General features: G+C 37.8%; 1 protein-coding gene across 14 annotated transcripts in view; it reads left to right on the forward strand.

The window, feature by feature from the left end:
- The window catches only part of PARD3 (par-3 family cell polarity regulator), a 481,499-nt gene that overhangs the window by 459,570 nt on the left and 3,030 nt on the right, over positions 1-18,899 (forward strand). For all 14 annotated transcript variants that reach the window (XM_080384293.1, XM_080384294.1, XM_080384290.1 and 11 more), the window contains 2 exons: positions 6,658-6,778; positions 16,265-16,392. In XM_080384293.1, coding sequence (XP_080240419.1) covers positions 6,658-6,778; positions 16,265-16,392 — 249 coding nt within the window. The remainder of the gene's footprint in view (positions 1-6,657; positions 6,779-16,264; positions 16,393-18,899) is intronic.

Consider the following 18,899-nt stretch of genomic DNA (forward strand, 5'->3'; position numbering starts at 1 on the left):
GAGTGATGGTGGCAATAAAAAGGGTCTTGGGTGCATTCTTCAGATTTCACTGGTGGTAAAATGATGGCCCTGCTACGGAAGGGCCACAGAGGGACTGGAAGTGAAATCTAGTCTGGGGAGTTTGAAGAGACTGTTGCAGTGAAGTGACCTCCCTATCAGCTCCAGCTCTCCGCATTGTTTATGGCCATCACGTCAGAAGCGAGTGATGAATTAAGAGCATTTCAGATTACCTTTTTAACCCAGAGAACAGAGGTGTAGGTTTTTGATTTTTAATGATTTACTCTACTGAAATTGGTGTGAAATGATCAACAAATTGCAATGTCAAAATGTGGAAATGAGTTTCATTAACTGAAAAAGCTAGTGTGTTTGGGGACTTACATAACTTTTTTTTGATATTGGAATTGATGACTACCACTGCGAAGGTAAACTGGGAATGACATAAAACTTCCTGATGAGCTGACTTCACATGCATACATATTGACATAAATCCTAGGGTTTAAAACCCTTTTTTGATGGAATTAATATGCTGAAGTGTGTAGGTATGTATATAGGTAACATTAGATCTTGCCTGTCACATTAAGCCAATCCCTGAATTTAGCTGCCTTTAAAAACTGCAGACTTTAAAGGATATATAATGCTCTGTGTTCATTTAGCAAATATGAAAAGGCAAGAGAGAAGGATTTTTACAACCTTATGAATAGTAGAAATAAGCCAAGATTGAAAGAGATGGGGGGGGGGGGGGGGGGGGCAGGAATCAGATAGGACGTGTACCCTTCAGCATGCAAGAAGCTGCCCTTGTTAGAAACTAACTTTGCATGCATAATTAATTTGAGCAGCACATTCCGTTCCTTACAACTAGAAGAGAAATTGAATTCAGGTGTTTGGTGAACATATGGGGGATTTACTGTGAATTTATGACCTGTGGTTTGAGTGTAAAACCCCAAGATACTAGCTGATAAAACTTAATGAAGCTTGTGCAGAGAAGCTATTTTTATGTGCCATTTTGTAATTGATACATTTTTTGTTTTTTTACACCTCTCCCCCACCTTTTAATGCCTTATTCCCAATAAATTCTTTGACACTTAAGAAAAAAGAGAGTAGTGTAGGTTAAACCTTTCTATGCTGCCTCCTAGGTTATGACTGCACTGTGTTACAAGTGCATTTGTAGTCTAACAAATTTGAGCTCTTGCTCAGCTGTTTATTTTTTCTCAGACTGACTATAGCTGTTCTGTAATCACGCAACAGGTCTTTTCTAGGATGCCAGCCGTGGTTGCTCTTGTTTGTGTACCATGTTTATATGTTCTAATATCCATGTGTTCATGGAAAATCTGTTCCCTGATGTCTCACAGAGGAATCGTATGTAGGGCACTCTGGGAGGAGAGGACCAGCCATATCAGTCATGCTAAGCTTGAGGAATCGTATTTAGGTGTCAAAAAATAAACCATGGAACAAAATAATAGGAAAAGACCAGCCAGCCCTGGTAAGCTGATCAGAAAGGAGACGGTGCAAACTCTGCCACATCTCAGCCCTAATTAACCCCATGGTGCATGGGCACAGTCATCTGTGTCACTGATAGTTAACAAATCTGTTTGAAGTGAACAGACCAGCAGATCATGCATTGGAATGTGGTGATAGTTTTAAGCCTGGTAAAGGGCATACTTTAATTTTATTTTACCTCCATGACTTTTTGCAACCACTTGACAGTTTCTTCTTATCCACCCTCAAGGGCCATCCAAAACAAGCAAGTCTGTCTGCTTGGGGTGAGCACTGTGGCAAGAGAGTACCCAAGTTTCAGTACACGTCACAGAAGCTTGTATGTTAGATTATCAACACACTGCTTTCTGTTGGGCTGTTCTCATCCTGCTCAAGCCATCAAGGAAGAGACCGATTTTGTAGACACTCAGCCAGTTCAGGACATTGGCAAGGATGCGTGCTGCCAACTACTGCATGGCTGCAAAAGCGAGGGCATCGTTTGTCCTCAATGGGATGGAAATAAATTCTTTTTCTGCTTCTCTCTACCTGTAGACACAGTTAGATCCAAATTCAGCTTTTTATTTTTAATATGGCATAATCTGTCAATGGAAAAGAATTTATTTTATACAAGCAGGTAATATTTATTTGCCAGCTTGAAGTAAATAAGAACCCATCTGTGTTTTATAACTGCTATCCAGAGATCTAAGCATCCGGTCAGGCCAGCGACTCCCTGGCAGCTCAAATCTGTGTTGAAAGATTTCAAGGTGTAAAGAACACTGTTTGTTTACTAACCTTTTGGTTATTCTAGTCATGTTGCAACTGCCTGTTGATGTTAAGACCCTTTTCCATGCTTTTTCAGGCCAATATTTTTTTTTTTCCAGAGCTTTAGTCATCCCTGTTCAGTAGCATGTTTGTCTCTACTTTATCACACTGAAAATCTGTCTGTTTTGAAAGGATTACAACTCTGTACATCAGTGCATGACATCACACTGAGACATTGCTTAATGATCTGAGACTCTGATGGCCATTGCTGCGGCTGCTTGTTTCTGGAAATATGTGACAGCTCTGGTCTATCTAAGCCTTGCTTACAGTTGCTTTTTTAGCCCGTGCTGGTGCTTGTGTGTTTTAAAGCAGCGCTCACAAAATAGCTGATTGTGAAATGTGCCATCTGTAGATGGAAGGCAATGAGGTACCAAATAGAGATGTGATAGAAGGAAGCCCAGCCGCTTTGCAACCCGAGTTAACTTTGGCCCTTAAAACCCTTTCCTTGGTTTTTATTTCTTTTAAGAACATTTAATGATGAGAGCACTTTGATAGAAGAACATCGCTTGCATACGATGCTAGGAGGTGCTAATTGTCTTTCATAAGTTCGCAGCCATCCTGGTATTAAGTAGGCACAGGGAAAAGCTACCTGGACAACCTGTGGTTACTGCAGGGATTTGTATGGCTAAAAAGCTTAAAACTGGAAGAGGTCATATCTTCAACAATTTTAGATGGATTTCAAGTTCAACTCCTTCCTTCCTGGTAGTAGTCCTGAATTCTTCAAGGTGAATTTGCCTTCAGATTTTCAGTTCATTTGAATGAAAAATTCAAACAAAACATGGTGTATTCAATTAAACTTTTGAAGACTTGCACCATGCATCTGCAAAAGTCACAAGGGAATTTAAGCAACAGGAACACCTGTAGTGCAGCATCCCAGTAGTTTGTTGATATGACCCTACTTCTCTTGGATGCATTCATCCAGTAAGTCAAAGTTCATTTTTGCTTTAGACTAGCTGAGGACTCTTCACACTGGATATAATTTGTTTAGATCTGTCCCAAGGGATAAGGATATAATTTACATAAAGAGCTGTAGGTAAAACAGAACATCTCAGGACATAAAAGGGAATGAGGCTGGGTTTGCACTTTTGACTCAAAAAATTTATTTATGACAATTCTATTGTGGTTATTGTTTTTGCATTTCCCTCTTTCTGGAAGTAGTAATTGCTGGCAGGGGGTTGAATGAGGTATCAAGAAGGTGTACCAAGTGTTCCCTGGTATACTTGGTGTGATGGGAGTGCTGTGCGAGATGTACAAAACATAGCAAAAAAGCACTGAAGTTAAAATTAACTGGATGAAGAGAGGCATGAAAAGAAACGTGAGGCAGTATGGCAGGCCAGGATAGAGATTTGGAAGCCTTCACTGGGGGGAGGGTGTTAGGGTAGCTATAATTTAACCTAGAGAATCAGAACAAGATTGAGAGGAAAATGGAAACAAAAGGAAACCAACCTGAGATACAGTCTAAGCCCCCAAATAATCTTTTCTTAAAAACATTTTAGCCCCTCCTTAGCTGCCAGCCTTTTTCCCTTTCCTCTTCTAAATAGAAATATTTAAAATTGTATTATTATTATAAAATCACTGACTTAACTGCAAAACCTATGTCTCACACGCTTTTTGAGCACAAAGAGTTTCGAGTCAATATAGAAGTGGGTTTTTTTCTTCTAATTTAGCTCTTTCTTTTCTGTGAAATAGTCCTTTTTTTATAATTCACTTCTTTTGCAATTTTCTAAATTTGGGTCATGTCCCTTGCTTTTCAGATAAAATAGAAATGTTAAAAGATTTATCTTCTCTGCCATTATCAAACCTTTTAATATCTTTGAAAAACTTTTCCTAAATCGGCTTGATGACTTTTTATTTTTTTTTTTTTTTTCATTAGAATCAGTTCTTCTTAGGTCTGGAGACAGGTTAATCACAAATCCCAGGTTCCTTCTTGTCCTTTGTTGTTCCATCTTTGCAGTGGAAAGTGCCAAATTCATGCATTTGCTGTTTGGGAGGAGACATACAATTTGGCTTCATGGCACGGACACTATGCATTTTCCTCCTCTTCCTCTGTTGATGTAATTGTTTTAATGAAAAACAATCAGAAAAAATGTGCCGAAGTCCTCAGATCTATAATAAACCTCCCAGTAGCCCATTTTGGGGCTGGTAGAGTATGTCTGTTCTGTATAATGCACAGGGGTTTGTGCAATGCTTTGGGGGTTCACCTTTCTTTTTTCTTTGCCATTGGATGACTGCTCCAGTGTCACTTTTGCACTGTTATCCCTTAGAGTTTGAAACAACCTTTGTTAAGGAAGGCTGATTATTTACTGATCATCTTGAGTATTTTTCTAGTAATTTTTCAGCCCTTTTCTAGTAATTTTGCACCTAAGTTCATTGGCATTTCTCTTGCAAGCCTATGTTCTTATACCTGAAATACTAAAAGTATTTTGCTACATTTAAGTGCAATTTATTTGACAGAAAACACTGTGTAGAAAGTGTGGGACTACTTGTTTGTTAGATTAACAATACAAGTTTTAAAAATCAACAGACCATTTAAAAGTATTTTGTATGTCTTGTACTGGATTGTGATGATTGTGTTTAAAATATGCAGTGTATAGCAATGCATGGGGATAAACAAGTGGTTGTATAGCAAAGCTGGGCAGAATTTGACAATAAGGAATAAATTTACATAACATAAAACTGCAAATGGAGATAAGCTCTTTGACAAAATTAAGGTGAATTAAGGAAGCAGAATTAGCAACACACCTACAGTGAAATGGAAATTTTGAAAATGCTACGATGTTTCATTTCCACCTGTTCTAAAAAAAAAGCTTTCTTTTAATTGTGTTTTTCAAAATGTCACTTGGTACATAGAAGTTGACCTAACCTATAGAGAAAGTATTTTTTAAAGCTTTCATTTGAAAAACCAAGAAAAAACAATTCCCAAAATGTCTTCCTTTTCTTTGCCTTTTGTTTCAAAGAAAAGGAAAGAAAAAACAAACAAAAAAATAAAACAAACCTCTTAAAAATTAGTCTTTGCTAGAATCATACTAATTTTTCTGTTTGGCCAACCAAGCACCGATAAGCTTAATAGCATGGAAAAGAATGGGAGGTAATGTCTCAAAAATCTATGATCTCCAATCCACTGCACCTACCAGTCCCAAAAGACACAGAAAACAGTCACAAACGGACTCCAGAATTGTCTGTTTTCATATGAGAGAAGACATGGGATATAAATTCACTGTGTTTTATTGTACACTGTGTCCAAGAACAGGAATCTATGGAATTGCTTTCTGTTGTCTCCCTGCAGATCTCTCTTTTGAAACAAAGTAATAGCTGACCATCCCTCACCAGCTCTTTTGAACTAAACAATGAAATGCAGGTCTTAAGAAGGCCATAATAAGAGATTAAAATGCTTCTGGTTAGTCTTGATATAACATATTTGTTTGTCAGGCTTCCTGGGATTCCTACATTAACGTTTGAAATACGGTGGGGATTGTAGGGACCAGCTGGGAGCCACACAGCTGGAAAAATGGCAACGAGATTAGTAAATAGCCACTTTCCCTCTTCCCCATGAAATAAGCTGTTCCTGTGCGTATTTCATTGTGGTTTCACATAAACCCATGCTATGGAGAGTGGATTATCTCCAATGTTGTAGAAAAATTGATCGTTTTGAAGAGCTGAGGGTTCTGGGAGTGCTGGCACATAGCGGTACCTCCGGGGCTGAGCCCTCCCCAGCCCACTGGTGTCCAGGAGGCATCAGCCAGTACCACTGTGCTGCCTGGATGCATTCCTGTGTACACCACTGCCAAACAGATTGCTTTTTGCTGGTCCCCAAGCCTTTCAATGCTTTCAGACTGATCAGTTTAAAAGACTTGTTAAAAACAGGACCAAGAGTTGACAGGCTCTTATTGATTGGGGAAAATACTCAAATTTTATACAGGTAGGGCCTTCAAACATTGCCATGAATTTGATGTGAATAAAGATCTGACAGCACTACAGTTTATTGATTAGGAAAAAGTATCTTTCCTGTTTATTCAGTAGCAGAGATCATTAAGATACTTAACTTCCCTTTACATTAAGTCTGACACTAGCGCATCTATTCCTTCTTTTCCAGGAGTAACATATACTGAAAAGATGCCAGCAACTTTTGATGATTTTTAGGAATATCCTCATTTGTTTTTTCCTTACGCTATCTGGAGTTTCTTTATAAGTCAAACAGCATGAATAATTTTTAAAAAACTGAAGACCTTTGTACTAAATGCTTGGAGAATTTTTTTAAGTCTGTACTCCAGCACTGTAGTAGCAGTCCTATGCTAAGAAATTACCATCAGAGATGGTATACATTCCCAGGTGTATTGATCAATTCCATCCTCCCTCTTTTAGCAACAGATCAACCCCTAACAATCATGACCGGATACAGCGCCTGAGACAGGAGTTTCAGCAAGCGAAGCAGGATGAGGACGTGGAAGACAGGCGACGTACTTACAGTTTTGAGCAGCCGTGGGTAAGTGTACGGAGCCTGTGTGATCTGCAAAGGCTGGCTGACCCCCGCTGTCCCCAGGCTGGGTGGCAGCAGACTGAGAGGGATGCAGGGTCCTCTGCCTCCACACTTCTGCCATTTCTGTTATCCCTATTTTTGGTTCATTGATGTTTGTTTTGTTTCTAAGCTTCTTCATCCATCTGTCCTGTGTGCCTATAGCATTATTTTCCCTGTGTTTGGACCCTCCACTCTGAGAGCTACTACTTGGATTTTTTTGCCTCAAAGGCAATGTCTGTTATGCTGAAATTTTCTGGGAAAATCAGAATAAAACACATACTAATGATAAATAATTTAGAGAGAGCATGTAACCTTGCAAATGGTTTCTTTCGCCTGAAGCAATATCACTGTGATTAGTTCTTTTCCTTAAGAGCTATGTATTTTCATGGTAAAAAAGGAGAGATATGCATAATAGCATGCTTCACAATAGTACCCCTTTGCCACTGATATTAGCCAGGACAGTTTTGTCTCGAGATATACAGCCTAATTGATCGTTTAAATCCTGTTCAATCTGAGCTAGCAATGTGATACAATTATGTAAATCTATGTGCTTATCTTGTTTAACATAATTGAATGAATCCGTGTTGCTTTTTAATCAATTACATATCCTAAATTAGGATCCTTTAAATATGGGACAAATATTTTATTGTATTTTTGCTTAAAATTCCACAATAAAGACAGCAAACAATTTGATTGCATTCCCAAAAAAGTGGAGCTGTATGATGACAACAGTAGAATCTCCCACAGCTTCCCCCAAAGCACGTGTAGGTCACGGGTTACTGTCACTTAGCATTACATGTGCACGAGACCAAGGTGGAAATATCCGAAGATCTCCATCTCTGGGTATGAAGTCACTGAGAACAACCTAGGTAACATCCTAGTATTCTGTCATCTTTGTGTGCCTATTGTGGTGGATATAGAAGATTTTTTCACTTTTGTTGAATTTTTGTGTCCTTGCCTGTCTTAAACTCACCAGTTTGAACCTGTGGTATTTTTGACATGCAGCATGGAGAGGAACAAAGGTAAATGTATCCCTAAATGACCTAACATTGCTTAACATACTGTGTCAGGACATAGGCTTCCCTTTTCCCATGTGAGAAAACCTCTAACCTTCTCTGTATTGAATAAATAAAATAAACATTTTTTTTATGACCAGATGTTTTCCATTTGATGTGGTGAAGATAATGCAATAGCTCATCACAGTTATAGTGTAGCAGTTTCAGGGTGAAAGGGGGCTGGGTGTAGGAGCTACTTGCCATTATGCAGATCAACTGCTGTTTAGTCTCCAAATGAGAGATTTGAGCAGCATTCTTGGGAAAACTGTGTATGAGAAAAACTTGCACTCTTGAAGACTTGGGAACTTAACTACTGAAGGTCATGGGCCAAATTGTTGTATATCTAAATGCCATAGCAACTTTAGTCAGGCAACTTGGATTTTATTATAGTTTCTTGTAATGAGCGAGGAGGGAATTATTTGGATGACAGGCTGATTACCTTAGGAATGGAATAATTTCCTAAATTGTGGGTCAGAACACTGACCTTTCCTTTTTCTCTTATTCAAACAAATGGGATCTCTCTGTTTACTCCCCTTCTACAGATCATGCAAATGAGCTCAAATTGACTAATTCAGCTTAATGTATTAATATTAATTCTGAAGCTTATTGTTGCTTTTGTAGGAGCTGCTCTGTTGTTAAATACATAGGTGACCAAATGTTTCATTTTGGATAAGTACTTTAAAAAAAATTGGCCCAGAGTATTTTTGAATTATAATTATTTTTTCCATCATGTACTCCAGGCTTTCAAGATCACAACGCTTGGAAAGGATAAAGCAATGATCTCATCCATTTCAGCAGTTCACAGTCATTTCAGTGTTAAGGAGCCATAACCCTCTCTTTTAAGGAGTGTGTTTTACTTTTACATATTAATCTAAAATGATGGACTTTGTTAAGACACCCTCTCAAAATAGATCCAGATGTATTATTAAATACCAGTGACAGAAAAAAACTACAAAAGTGGTTTATAATACATATGCAGGAAAATGCTGATATTCACTAGCGTCATTTTGGTCTTCTCCATCTGTAAGCTGTTGGTTGCAAACTGCAGCAGTGAAAAGTGCACCTGTATCTGGACCCTTGCTGAAAAGTGTGTTACCTGAGGGAGGCTGGCTGTGCAGCCCACATAAGCAAACGGCTTTACATCCAGAGAAGCCTCTGAGCTGCCTGACAGCAGCCAACTCTGACCTGGTTTGGGTAGAAAGAGAGGAAAAAACCATCCGTGGAGAAGTGTGTGCTGTGAGGTGATAAGTAGTTTGTATTTCTCATTAACAAGCTGATGGGAGGGTTGAGGAGAGGGAACAAAGTGCTGATGTGATGTGGGACTATCGGTTACTTTAAGGAAGTGTAAATGAGCACAAGGTTTGCAGTGTAAGTAATGGATACTGACGGAAATCTGGCAGCTCTGAGGATTTTCAGAAGAGCGCAATAGCTCAGAAACCCACTAATATATTATCAAAATGATCCTGTGAACGTCACCAACTCCAATCCATCCCGGACTATTAATGGCCTGTGACACAGGAGTCCGGTTACCTGTGACAGACACCTTCAGCCTCCTCGTCAGGCTGGAAGCAGATCCCTGTGCCATGGAGCACTACATCATGCCGGCTCTGAGCGATACCCATGGCAGAGAGACCAGCGCCCGACCCCATCCCTTTCTGGCTGTGTCCATCAGGTGAAGGTTGTTTCTCTGTAAAGAAGTAATGTGACAGAGCTGGACTTTTTGCCCGGCTGTGTTTGCCCTGCTGGTAAACAAAATACTTGACTGCCTACCAGTGTTCATACAGCATCATCGGGCAGCTTAACAGACACAAGAAGTGATAGTGCTGGAATGAGATGACACCGTCTATTAAGCAGCATAATATTTCTGCTCAAGGCCATTTGAATGACACACTAGTAAAGTTTAATAACTGACTAACTGTTGCAACATCAAGCTGTCTCTAAACTCCACTAGTTCTGCAACTGAGTCAAAGCTTTATGGAAAAGGTTTTGGCATTTGTTTATTTTAAGATAACTTTCTCAGGCTTCATAATTCTTTTCCTTTTGCATGGCTTTTTTAATATTTTTTTTTGTGTTTCACAAAACAAGGTACAAGAGGGTTTCAAGTGCAATACTGTATGCCTGATGTTATACAGCAGGGGAAAAAAAAAAGAAAAATAACATAAAATATAATTGTGCCATTTTAATCCTGCTGGTTTTAATTCCAGTCAGTTTGCAGAAATGTCTATCTGGGCTTGTAGAATTGCACAGAAACACAGTACGTCTGCCAATATTCAAGGCCCTTGCTTTTGTTATGACATTTTTATACCAGTGCAGGATTCTTTTGGGACTGATTTTTCTCTTGAGCCTCTGTATTTTGTTCTTTTCTGGGCAGTCTTGGGTCTGCTGAGGTTTATCCTTCTTGCACCAGTCCTGAATTTTGGGGGATTTTGGTTGTAATTTGTTCCATATCTTGTATTTTTGCCTGGTCACATCCTAATTAACAGATCCCCACCACCAGTAATAGAAATGCAGCATTATAGCCCTAAATGTCATGGGAGTGAACAATCCAATTAAAAAAAAGGGCATATTAAATCCATTGAAAACACTACAACTGCTTGCAGTCCTGTTTGTAGAAGTACACAGTGATAAAAACCCCACAAAGATGCGGGAGGAACAAAAGTTGGTGGTTTATTTCTCCACCTTTAATAAAAAAATTGGTGCTAAAAATGGAAAATGGCAAATTCCATTCACAAATACATTTATCTCCAGTCATCTTAGATCTATCTGGATGGTGGGAAAAAACTTGGCATCAAGGGAGCGGCTGAGCAAACTCTACTTTAAATATTTAGGAATCAAATGAAAAGGTACTTTTTTTCTTCCTGAAGATAACAGCTAACTGGGTCAAAATAAATGTACTACATGACTCGTCTGAGTATAGCTTTAGTTACGTGCACAAATTTGCATGATTTTCATAGAGGAAAGACTCCAGAAATCCTAACAACATACTTAGGCATGGCTTGATAGTTAAATGCTCAGAAAATTTAGGGACTATGGTTTTTTTACTGCTGTTTGTTGGTGTGTAGAAGATGGATTAAAGGAAAAAAATAATATTTTTTTATCTGTTTATGATACTCATTTCTTTTCCCTGTATTCAAGTCCTTGACTTATTCAAAGCCATAATGAAATCATAATAATCTAAAATTCTTTCAGAAAAACAAAAGCCTGATTTTTATTGCTGTAACCTTGACTGTAACATAGTAATTTTACCTGGAGTAATGAATAACAGACTATATTCAAACAAACATTGTAAAGTTTATATCAGGCTGTAAATTATGTAGAAATACTCAACACATTAACAGAAAAGAAAAGTAGTATATTAATTCTTTTATGTATCCATTTCAAGAGTCTGTTTTAGGGTATTTTATTCAAGATATTAAGCAATATCTAATGGAGCATTGCAGTAGACAAAGAGTACCTTATGAGCTAAATTGCTGTTTCTCCTACCCCAACCTGTTTAAGAGAGGAAACCAAAGTTACACAGAGCAGCCTCCCCACAGGTAGTTTCTCTTCAGCTGTGCAGTTAATATCCATTCTGTGTCAACCCTGCGAAGGATTTTGTGAAATACCAGCAATTCCTTGCCCAGGTTTAGGCTCTGACTTTAAAATTTTATATTTATAACTTTTTTTTCCCCACTAGTCTCAATTGAAAAATGAAGATAGAATATTTTAAAAAGCTATTATATAATTTTGGCTTGTAAACAAGCATATTTATAATTCACAGGCGTGTGGTGCATGTAAATATCCCAGGCAGAATTTTAGGCCTAGGGGGTTTGTTTGTACCATACTGAAGGTTGTATTTCTGCTGCTGCTATACACAGAATGGAAATCTTTGTCCCAAATTGTGCCTTTCAGCTTCCTACACATACACCATAGAAAGATATACAAAGGGATGGGATTTTCTTATTTCATGGTGTTTGAATTAATACAGACACCTGTTGGCAATTTTTAAAAGAAATATTGCTATATGTTCTGTTCACCATAGCAACATAAACAAAAAGACAGAAGTAAAAATAGTTTTTGAAGGACATCTCCCAGAACCACTGCATGTTTTTTATCATTCTGAATTTTGATATACAGTTACTGGATTGTCTGTCATCTGTGCCAAGTACATTTACTACACATAAAGCAGGCAAGGTCATTTAATCTTATCTATTTCTCATTAGTGCTGAACGGTAAGAACCATGGACTTTTGGGGGGCCTTGTGTCTTCCAACTTCCGAGGTGAACTTGAAACTTCTCGGTTAAACACAAAGCTCAATCTGGAAACAAATCAGCACATTTATTTTAATATTAAATAATGGTCTTTTTTAATAACTGGGAAAATACTAAGGGCTTGTTCCTTTAGTAATCTCCCGATTAACCATTTCTCTATCAACACAAAGGAGTTCTATAAGCCTGAGTAAGCATTTCTTCCATCTCTTCCCTATAGCAGTAGGCTGTCAGATAGGTGTGTCACCTCAGCTGGCGGACCTCCTCCCACCTGAACTGGTTGGATCTCCCTGAAAACTCAGTGCCCTGACCTCCTCTCTGTAATTCTGTGGCAACTTTGATCAGTGCCAGTCCTGGAGCATCCATGATGCCACTGTGCAGAGCTAACCTCCATGGGCAGGAATGCCACTCTTCGGGGAAAGAAACCATGTGGGCAGGCACTGGCGTAGCTAGGAAAGAGAGGAGGGACCTTTATCCCCAAAATATGCTGCCATTTACTGCTGACAGTGGTCAGTGCAACATGAGCCGTGGGGGTACATCCTCTGTGAAATGAAAAAAAATTGTTTGCATAAAGTGAGAAATCTGTAGAAACTTTTAACTTTGCAGCCCTGGTTTTAAATTGATGCCTCTTTGAGATGAGAGCTGTGTGATTTCACGTATCTTAAAGTACAATTTTACATGCTGAGTATTGTTTAACAATGCTGAATGCAATAACAATCATTGCCACTTAAACGTATTGTGGAAGACATGAACATACATTTATTTGGATAATGCAGCGTTGGTTGTTATTGTGGCCTTGACCGCATCCTGATTTAAAAGGTCAGTGCTTGTCATACCTCTCATTGCAAACAAGGCCAGAGTTCTTACCAATCTGTGCTGTGAAGACCAAGCTGTTGCCAGGTTTGTTGGATGATTTCAGGTTGTTATAATTGTACTTAGCCTTGTGTTGATATCTGTGTTAAAAATACTGTGTTACGTGTATTCCTTATACTTGTTTTTTGTTGCTGTTTAAAGAAGTGAAAACAGTTCCACTTTTTTTTTTTCTTTTATTACCTTCATTTTGTGCTGACATGTGTACAGATGTGTGTTTGTGTATATATTTTATCTTAATATATATGTATAAAAGTATGCTTTGGGGATTGAGACAAAATTACCAATTAGCTTTTGAAGGCTCAGGTTACTTATAATATAAATATTTTTGGTTTAGAAACTTTAATCAAAAGCATATTGAAAAGATAAATCACAGTATGGAGATTTGCATTTTTCTGAACAAGTTAGGGATCCAAAAAGGAATATATTAACTCTTTATATCATCATAGCCATATATCAAGGGGCATTCGCTATGGTATCACTGAGGTTTTTAATGAAAAGATTTGAAAGAAAGGCCTTTTCATTAAGAAGATGATTGAATATACCTGCCTGTGTGTATATCTGTCATGTTATGGAATATGTGATTACATACAGAGGGAGCATTTCTACGTCTCATTGCCATATTTTTGGATGCTTGAAATCAGATAGCAGATTTGATTATATGAACAGCTTATTGTAGATGTGAACAATATGCAGCCAGGACTCTAAATAACTATCTTTTTCAGATTAGTTAAGTATTGAAAATCCACTTAGTTTAACAGGGCATGCAGGTACTCTTACCTTCAGAAAATCAGATAATGGATTTTAGATGTTTTCCTCTAGACCCATCAAATTATAAATGCTGTCCATTAGATGAAATTCTTGTAAACTGTGGAGAATCCACAGATCCAGTCATACTGGGCATGCGCTACAGCATGATAGCCCCTGCCTCTATCTAACCATTGGCTCCTGTGTGCGTTAAAAGAAGTCTGTGAAGCTACATCTTGTTCTTAGTCCATTCGTAGTCCATTAGCACTTTCAAAGTCTCTGTCATTTTAGTAAAGGCTTTTGTGGTAACTCCAGCTCTCTGCACATGTGTGCACGTGTACTTGCATTCATGCTTTATAGATGATGCATTTTAGTGTCTTGTATAAACCTAAATTTGAGCAGCAGCTCAATTCTAGCTCCACCTGTTTGGTAATTTAAGCATTCCCTGTACTGTAAAATCCTTTAATCTGTTATATTTACAGTGGGCTGAAAAAAGCGAAACTGTGTTGTCAAATAAAGAGAAGTAATTCTGGTTTCATGTCTTCTCTGTGATAACTACTTTCTCACGTATGACATAGTGTAGCTGCAAGCTTTCCAATGTTGTTAAAGTGGAACCCATGAAATTAGAAGATTGGCTCTAAAATCTTAGTTTAAATGTTCTTATTCCTTATGGAGAAGTTGAGATGGGAACTTCTGAGTCTCCCTCTGGTTTTCTGTAAGCTGCTTATAACCACACTGGAGACAATTCACAAATAAATCTTGTGATTTTCAGGTAATCACTCGCTTCCATAAGCTGAGCCCTTCAATAAAATACCAAATGTCAGAAGAGTCTCAATAAAGTCAAGAAAGTTAGAAATGTTGACATATGCAATAACTGAAATGCTGCTCTGTATGTGTTGCCCTTATTTAATATAGTAGGAAATCTCTGGGGGGGGGGGTGTTGGTTTGGACATACATATGTACAGCTTATTCATCTGTAAGAAAAATTCCCACAAGGCTGACACACAATTCTGTTTTCTCAACTTGTTGCCTCGACATACTATTCCTAAGACATTTTTCATTAGAAATACTGTTTTACTGAGTTTTTTACAGAGTAGATCTATTCTGAAGTAGACATCTATGTTGCATTAAGGATTCTCTTAAATAAGTTCTCCGTTACTCATAGTCTATGCTTACACATTCTGATTCTTTTGCACAATCATCTTTTAATGGGAAAAGCAGTTGTTCACCAAACTGTGTCTGCTAAATTTTGAGCCAAGACTGATACTCTGTCTGCAGTGCATTGTTATTGAAAATGAAGTTTCTAGAAGTTGTACACCTGTTTCATATTTGTTGTGTTTCTGGCTACCTGCAGGTACTTGGCTATATAGTAAGGCAAAGGAGAAGTTTATGTCACAAATGACAACCTTCTAGTACCTAAAACTTGTCTACAATGTACAAAGCCTTTGAAAAAAGCCTTTTATCCTGCAGATGTTTGTAAGCCATTACATCCTTCTGCTGCAGAAATTATAATGGGGGAAAAAAAATGTTTGTTTTGAGGGAAGGCATAGAGATAAAAAGGCAAAAAGTGCTTTCACAACAGCAAGTCTGAGACAAGCTGTTTCCATCCCAGGCTCAGACAAGTGGTTATGCTCCCTAACCTCCCAGTGATTAGATTTAGTAATCTAATCTTTTGAATAGAACTGGTAATTTTAATGAGATAAAATAATGCTCGGTTTCCTCGTAAGGTAAAACGATTATTAAAACAACAAGGAAACCCCATAATATTCTTTGACTTTTGTGGCACACTATTTGGCAACTTGAAATCACAAAATCTGAAGAAAGTGATATCTCTACAAAAGTAAACTTTTTCATAATCCAGCCATTCTGCAGATCTTGGCCGGTCATGCTCTGTATTCCCAGAAAGACCAACCTTTTTCACTTGCTCATAGTATTGTCCTCAAAGTTTCAAACTGTCATCTCATTGAGTTGTTATCTAAAATCCTTCTCAGAGATACAGGGTTCCCCACTGTCCAAAAGACACTTGCTGTATTTATCTACTTGATCATATAAATCCAGAAAATGTTTCCCTGTGTCTCAGGAAACCAAGTGGTGCATGTCTGGACCAACAGCAAAATGGGATGGATCCTGTAAGGGAGAGCATCACCTGAGCATGCTGGTGAGGTTCAAAAGACCTGCTGTGCTCCCTTCTCCCTCAGTGGGGTGTAAAACTCAGTATTCCCATGGCTAGGCTAACTTATAGTGTTTGAAGATCTGTTCCACAGACTTAATTTAAATTTCAGTGTTACTATAAAAGCGTAACCTGTTCTGGACCAATATTGTCCTGATACATCTCAGAAAAGGTAGGTCAGAAACAGAATCTGTAGCACAAGCCACTGTTATGGGTCAGGATTTAACCCAATTATTACGAAATATCTACTTGAACCGCATGTTGAAACAAATATAACTGTAGATATACAATACCAATATAAATGACAGCTCTTTTGTGGATATTTTTCTGCTTTGTTTAAGACATTTTCCTTTTTATTTTGTAGCCAAGCACCAAGACATACTCACAGAGTGGCCGACACTCAGTATCAGTAGAGGTTCAAATGCAGCGGCAGCGGCAAGAAGAAAGAGAGACTTTCCAACAAGCTCAGCGGCAGTACAGCTCATTACCCAGGTATGGTAACTGTCTGAAACTATTCACTGTATATGAGCCTGGAGCTAATTTCATTTGTGGAAGGAAAATGTTGTACTTAGTGCAGACACTTTTGTTTAGCGTTGATATAAGGTGGAATATATTCAGTGTGGAAGAGGCATAAAACTTCTTAAGTGAGAGCATGTGATAGCTGTTTATTTTAGGAGAATTGCTTCAGAGCTGATTTCAGTGGGATCTGATGACCCTCAGCACCCAACAGAATTGAGACATTAAAACAAAGCTATTCTTTGTGGAACACCATCCAGTCTAATTTTCCTCAATTACTAAAGTTTCCCGAGCATGACATGGGTTGTCCCCTTTTGACATCTCAGATGATTTTTTTTCTGTTGCCTAATTCCTTACTGGGTAAAAACTATATCTTTGCGATGCTATTTACAGAGAAAAAAAAAAAAAAAAAAAAAGGAAAAGAAACTATCAAGACCTCAAACAAAAGTACATGGAACTGAGAAACTCTACCCAAAAAATCAGGGGCCTTCAAGTTTCCAGTATATAAGTCTTTTAACTCACAGGGTCATTAGCAGTGGAATGCTGAAAATTAATATACTTTTTTGTCTAAACAATTCTGTATTTTTAAAAAATCTAAGTTTTTTTCTTAAATGAACTGTTTGTGCAAAATGTCTTTTACTTGATATTTAGCTATAAGAGTTATTAAAAGTTTACCCAACTTGAACTGTAAATTGACTATCATAGTTAAGCATTGTGCAAATACTCTTTGCATTTTCAAATATGAGTGGCAGTGGTTGAATGGAGAATCCTTTACACTGGAGGTTGGTGTCAAATTCCCTTCCGACAAGGTTGTATTGTTTTTTGTGCCCCATGTGAAAAAAAAATAAATATTTGTGACAATATTTGTTTCACCAAGTGTATCATAACTCTTTTTTTGGAAACAAATAAAAGCTCCATAATCAAAGTTATCTAATCATGAACTCTTATCCTTATTTGAAAATAAAACAGATCTCTCAGATTTTCACATGCTACAACACCTTTCAGCATAGACTTTTTCTGTTAAGTCTAGAAGGTGGGAAAGGAAAATGTTAGTGTTTTCTTAGATTGTCAGTTTGTCATTTTGAAAAACTTTATATTCCCTTTGCTTCTTATCTCTACTTTGCTTCTGAAGTGACCACACCCATTAATGCCATATTGTTTTTCCTGAGAAGTTCTCTTCCAGTTTTCCTAGCCCCAGACATGCACAGATTCAGTGGAAGAGCACAGACACTAGTGTCATTTTTAAGTTCAGGGGTTATTTTTTGATTTAAAACTAGGATTCTTCCTGCTTCCCCTGTTCTTCTCAGTCACTAGGGGCGTTTAAAAGTTGGAAATCAGTTGAAATGCAGTTCCAGTGGCAGAAATTAATGACTCTAAGGAGAAAACTGATCTACAAGAAATTTTGAAAGTAATGCTTTGGGTCATAGAAATGCATGTTTTGAAGAGTGACTGAGAACTTCACTCAATGTGGTTTTCAACATGAGAAGTGACTAGCAACCTAGAAATGCATGTTACTGAGTAATTACTGATAATTTAATGACTTTGAGCACTCTGGGTATTTGAGCTGTGCTGAGAGCAGACAGAACTTCAGGATCTTGGGCTAAAGTTGAGCACGGCAAATATCCTGATGCTCCTATAACAAGCTGGGACATCCAGTTCTCCAGCTTTACAAACTGTACGTAACTCTGTGACTGATCTTTAAAGAAATCTTAATGTTACTCTGAAACTTGGGTCCCAAGCTTAATGTTGCAACTGTGGCTTTGTAATTAAAATTTGTGCACTGGCTTTATTCCTGAGTTTTGTTGCTTTTCATCTTGTATTGTCTCTAGGAGCCTCTTTTTTTCCCCTTTGTATGTTCAAATCATTAGTACTAAAGGCAAATAAACTCTTGAGTCAATTTTAAAGGATCTTCCCAGAAAGAAAAGGAAAGTGGGCCAACTAATTTTGAACAAGTACCAGAAAACAGTCAGTAAATTAAATCAGTTCAACTAGTCATCCTCTTGTCCCATGTGAAACTGTAAAAGCAATGTTTAACTCCAAGTTAATTTTCTAGTACTTAAAATTTATCTTGCTCTAGATCAGAAACCTGACAGTTTCGTAGCCTACAGAGGTTCATTCCATTTGCTTTTGTTCCAGAGAGTGATAAAACATGTCTGAGAAACGTCGTTTCTTTGGCAAAGTTGGATATGTGAATACCAAGAACAGCTACAAAAATTTGCATGAGAATTTACATTATGTTGTAATTTATGCTGAAATAATTTACTTTCATCCTGAATAACAATTGTCATCCTGAGGTCTCAAAATCTATTATGAAATAAGGTGGATATGGTCATTTTCAAATTATATGTGTGGAAGGAAGATTGCAAAAACATTAGGTCACTTACTAATGGTAGGAAAGTTCTCTGGGTCTCCTGTCTCTCCGCTACATATTCATTGTATGAGGCCACATTGACTCATGTGTTTTGACATGAAAAAACAAGCCA

The sequence above is a fragment of the Falco punctatus genome, assembly GCF_963210335.1.
Source record: "Falco punctatus genome assembly, chromosome: 4".
Lineage (NCBI taxonomy): Eukaryota > Metazoa > Chordata > Aves > Falconiformes > Falconidae > Falco > Falco punctatus.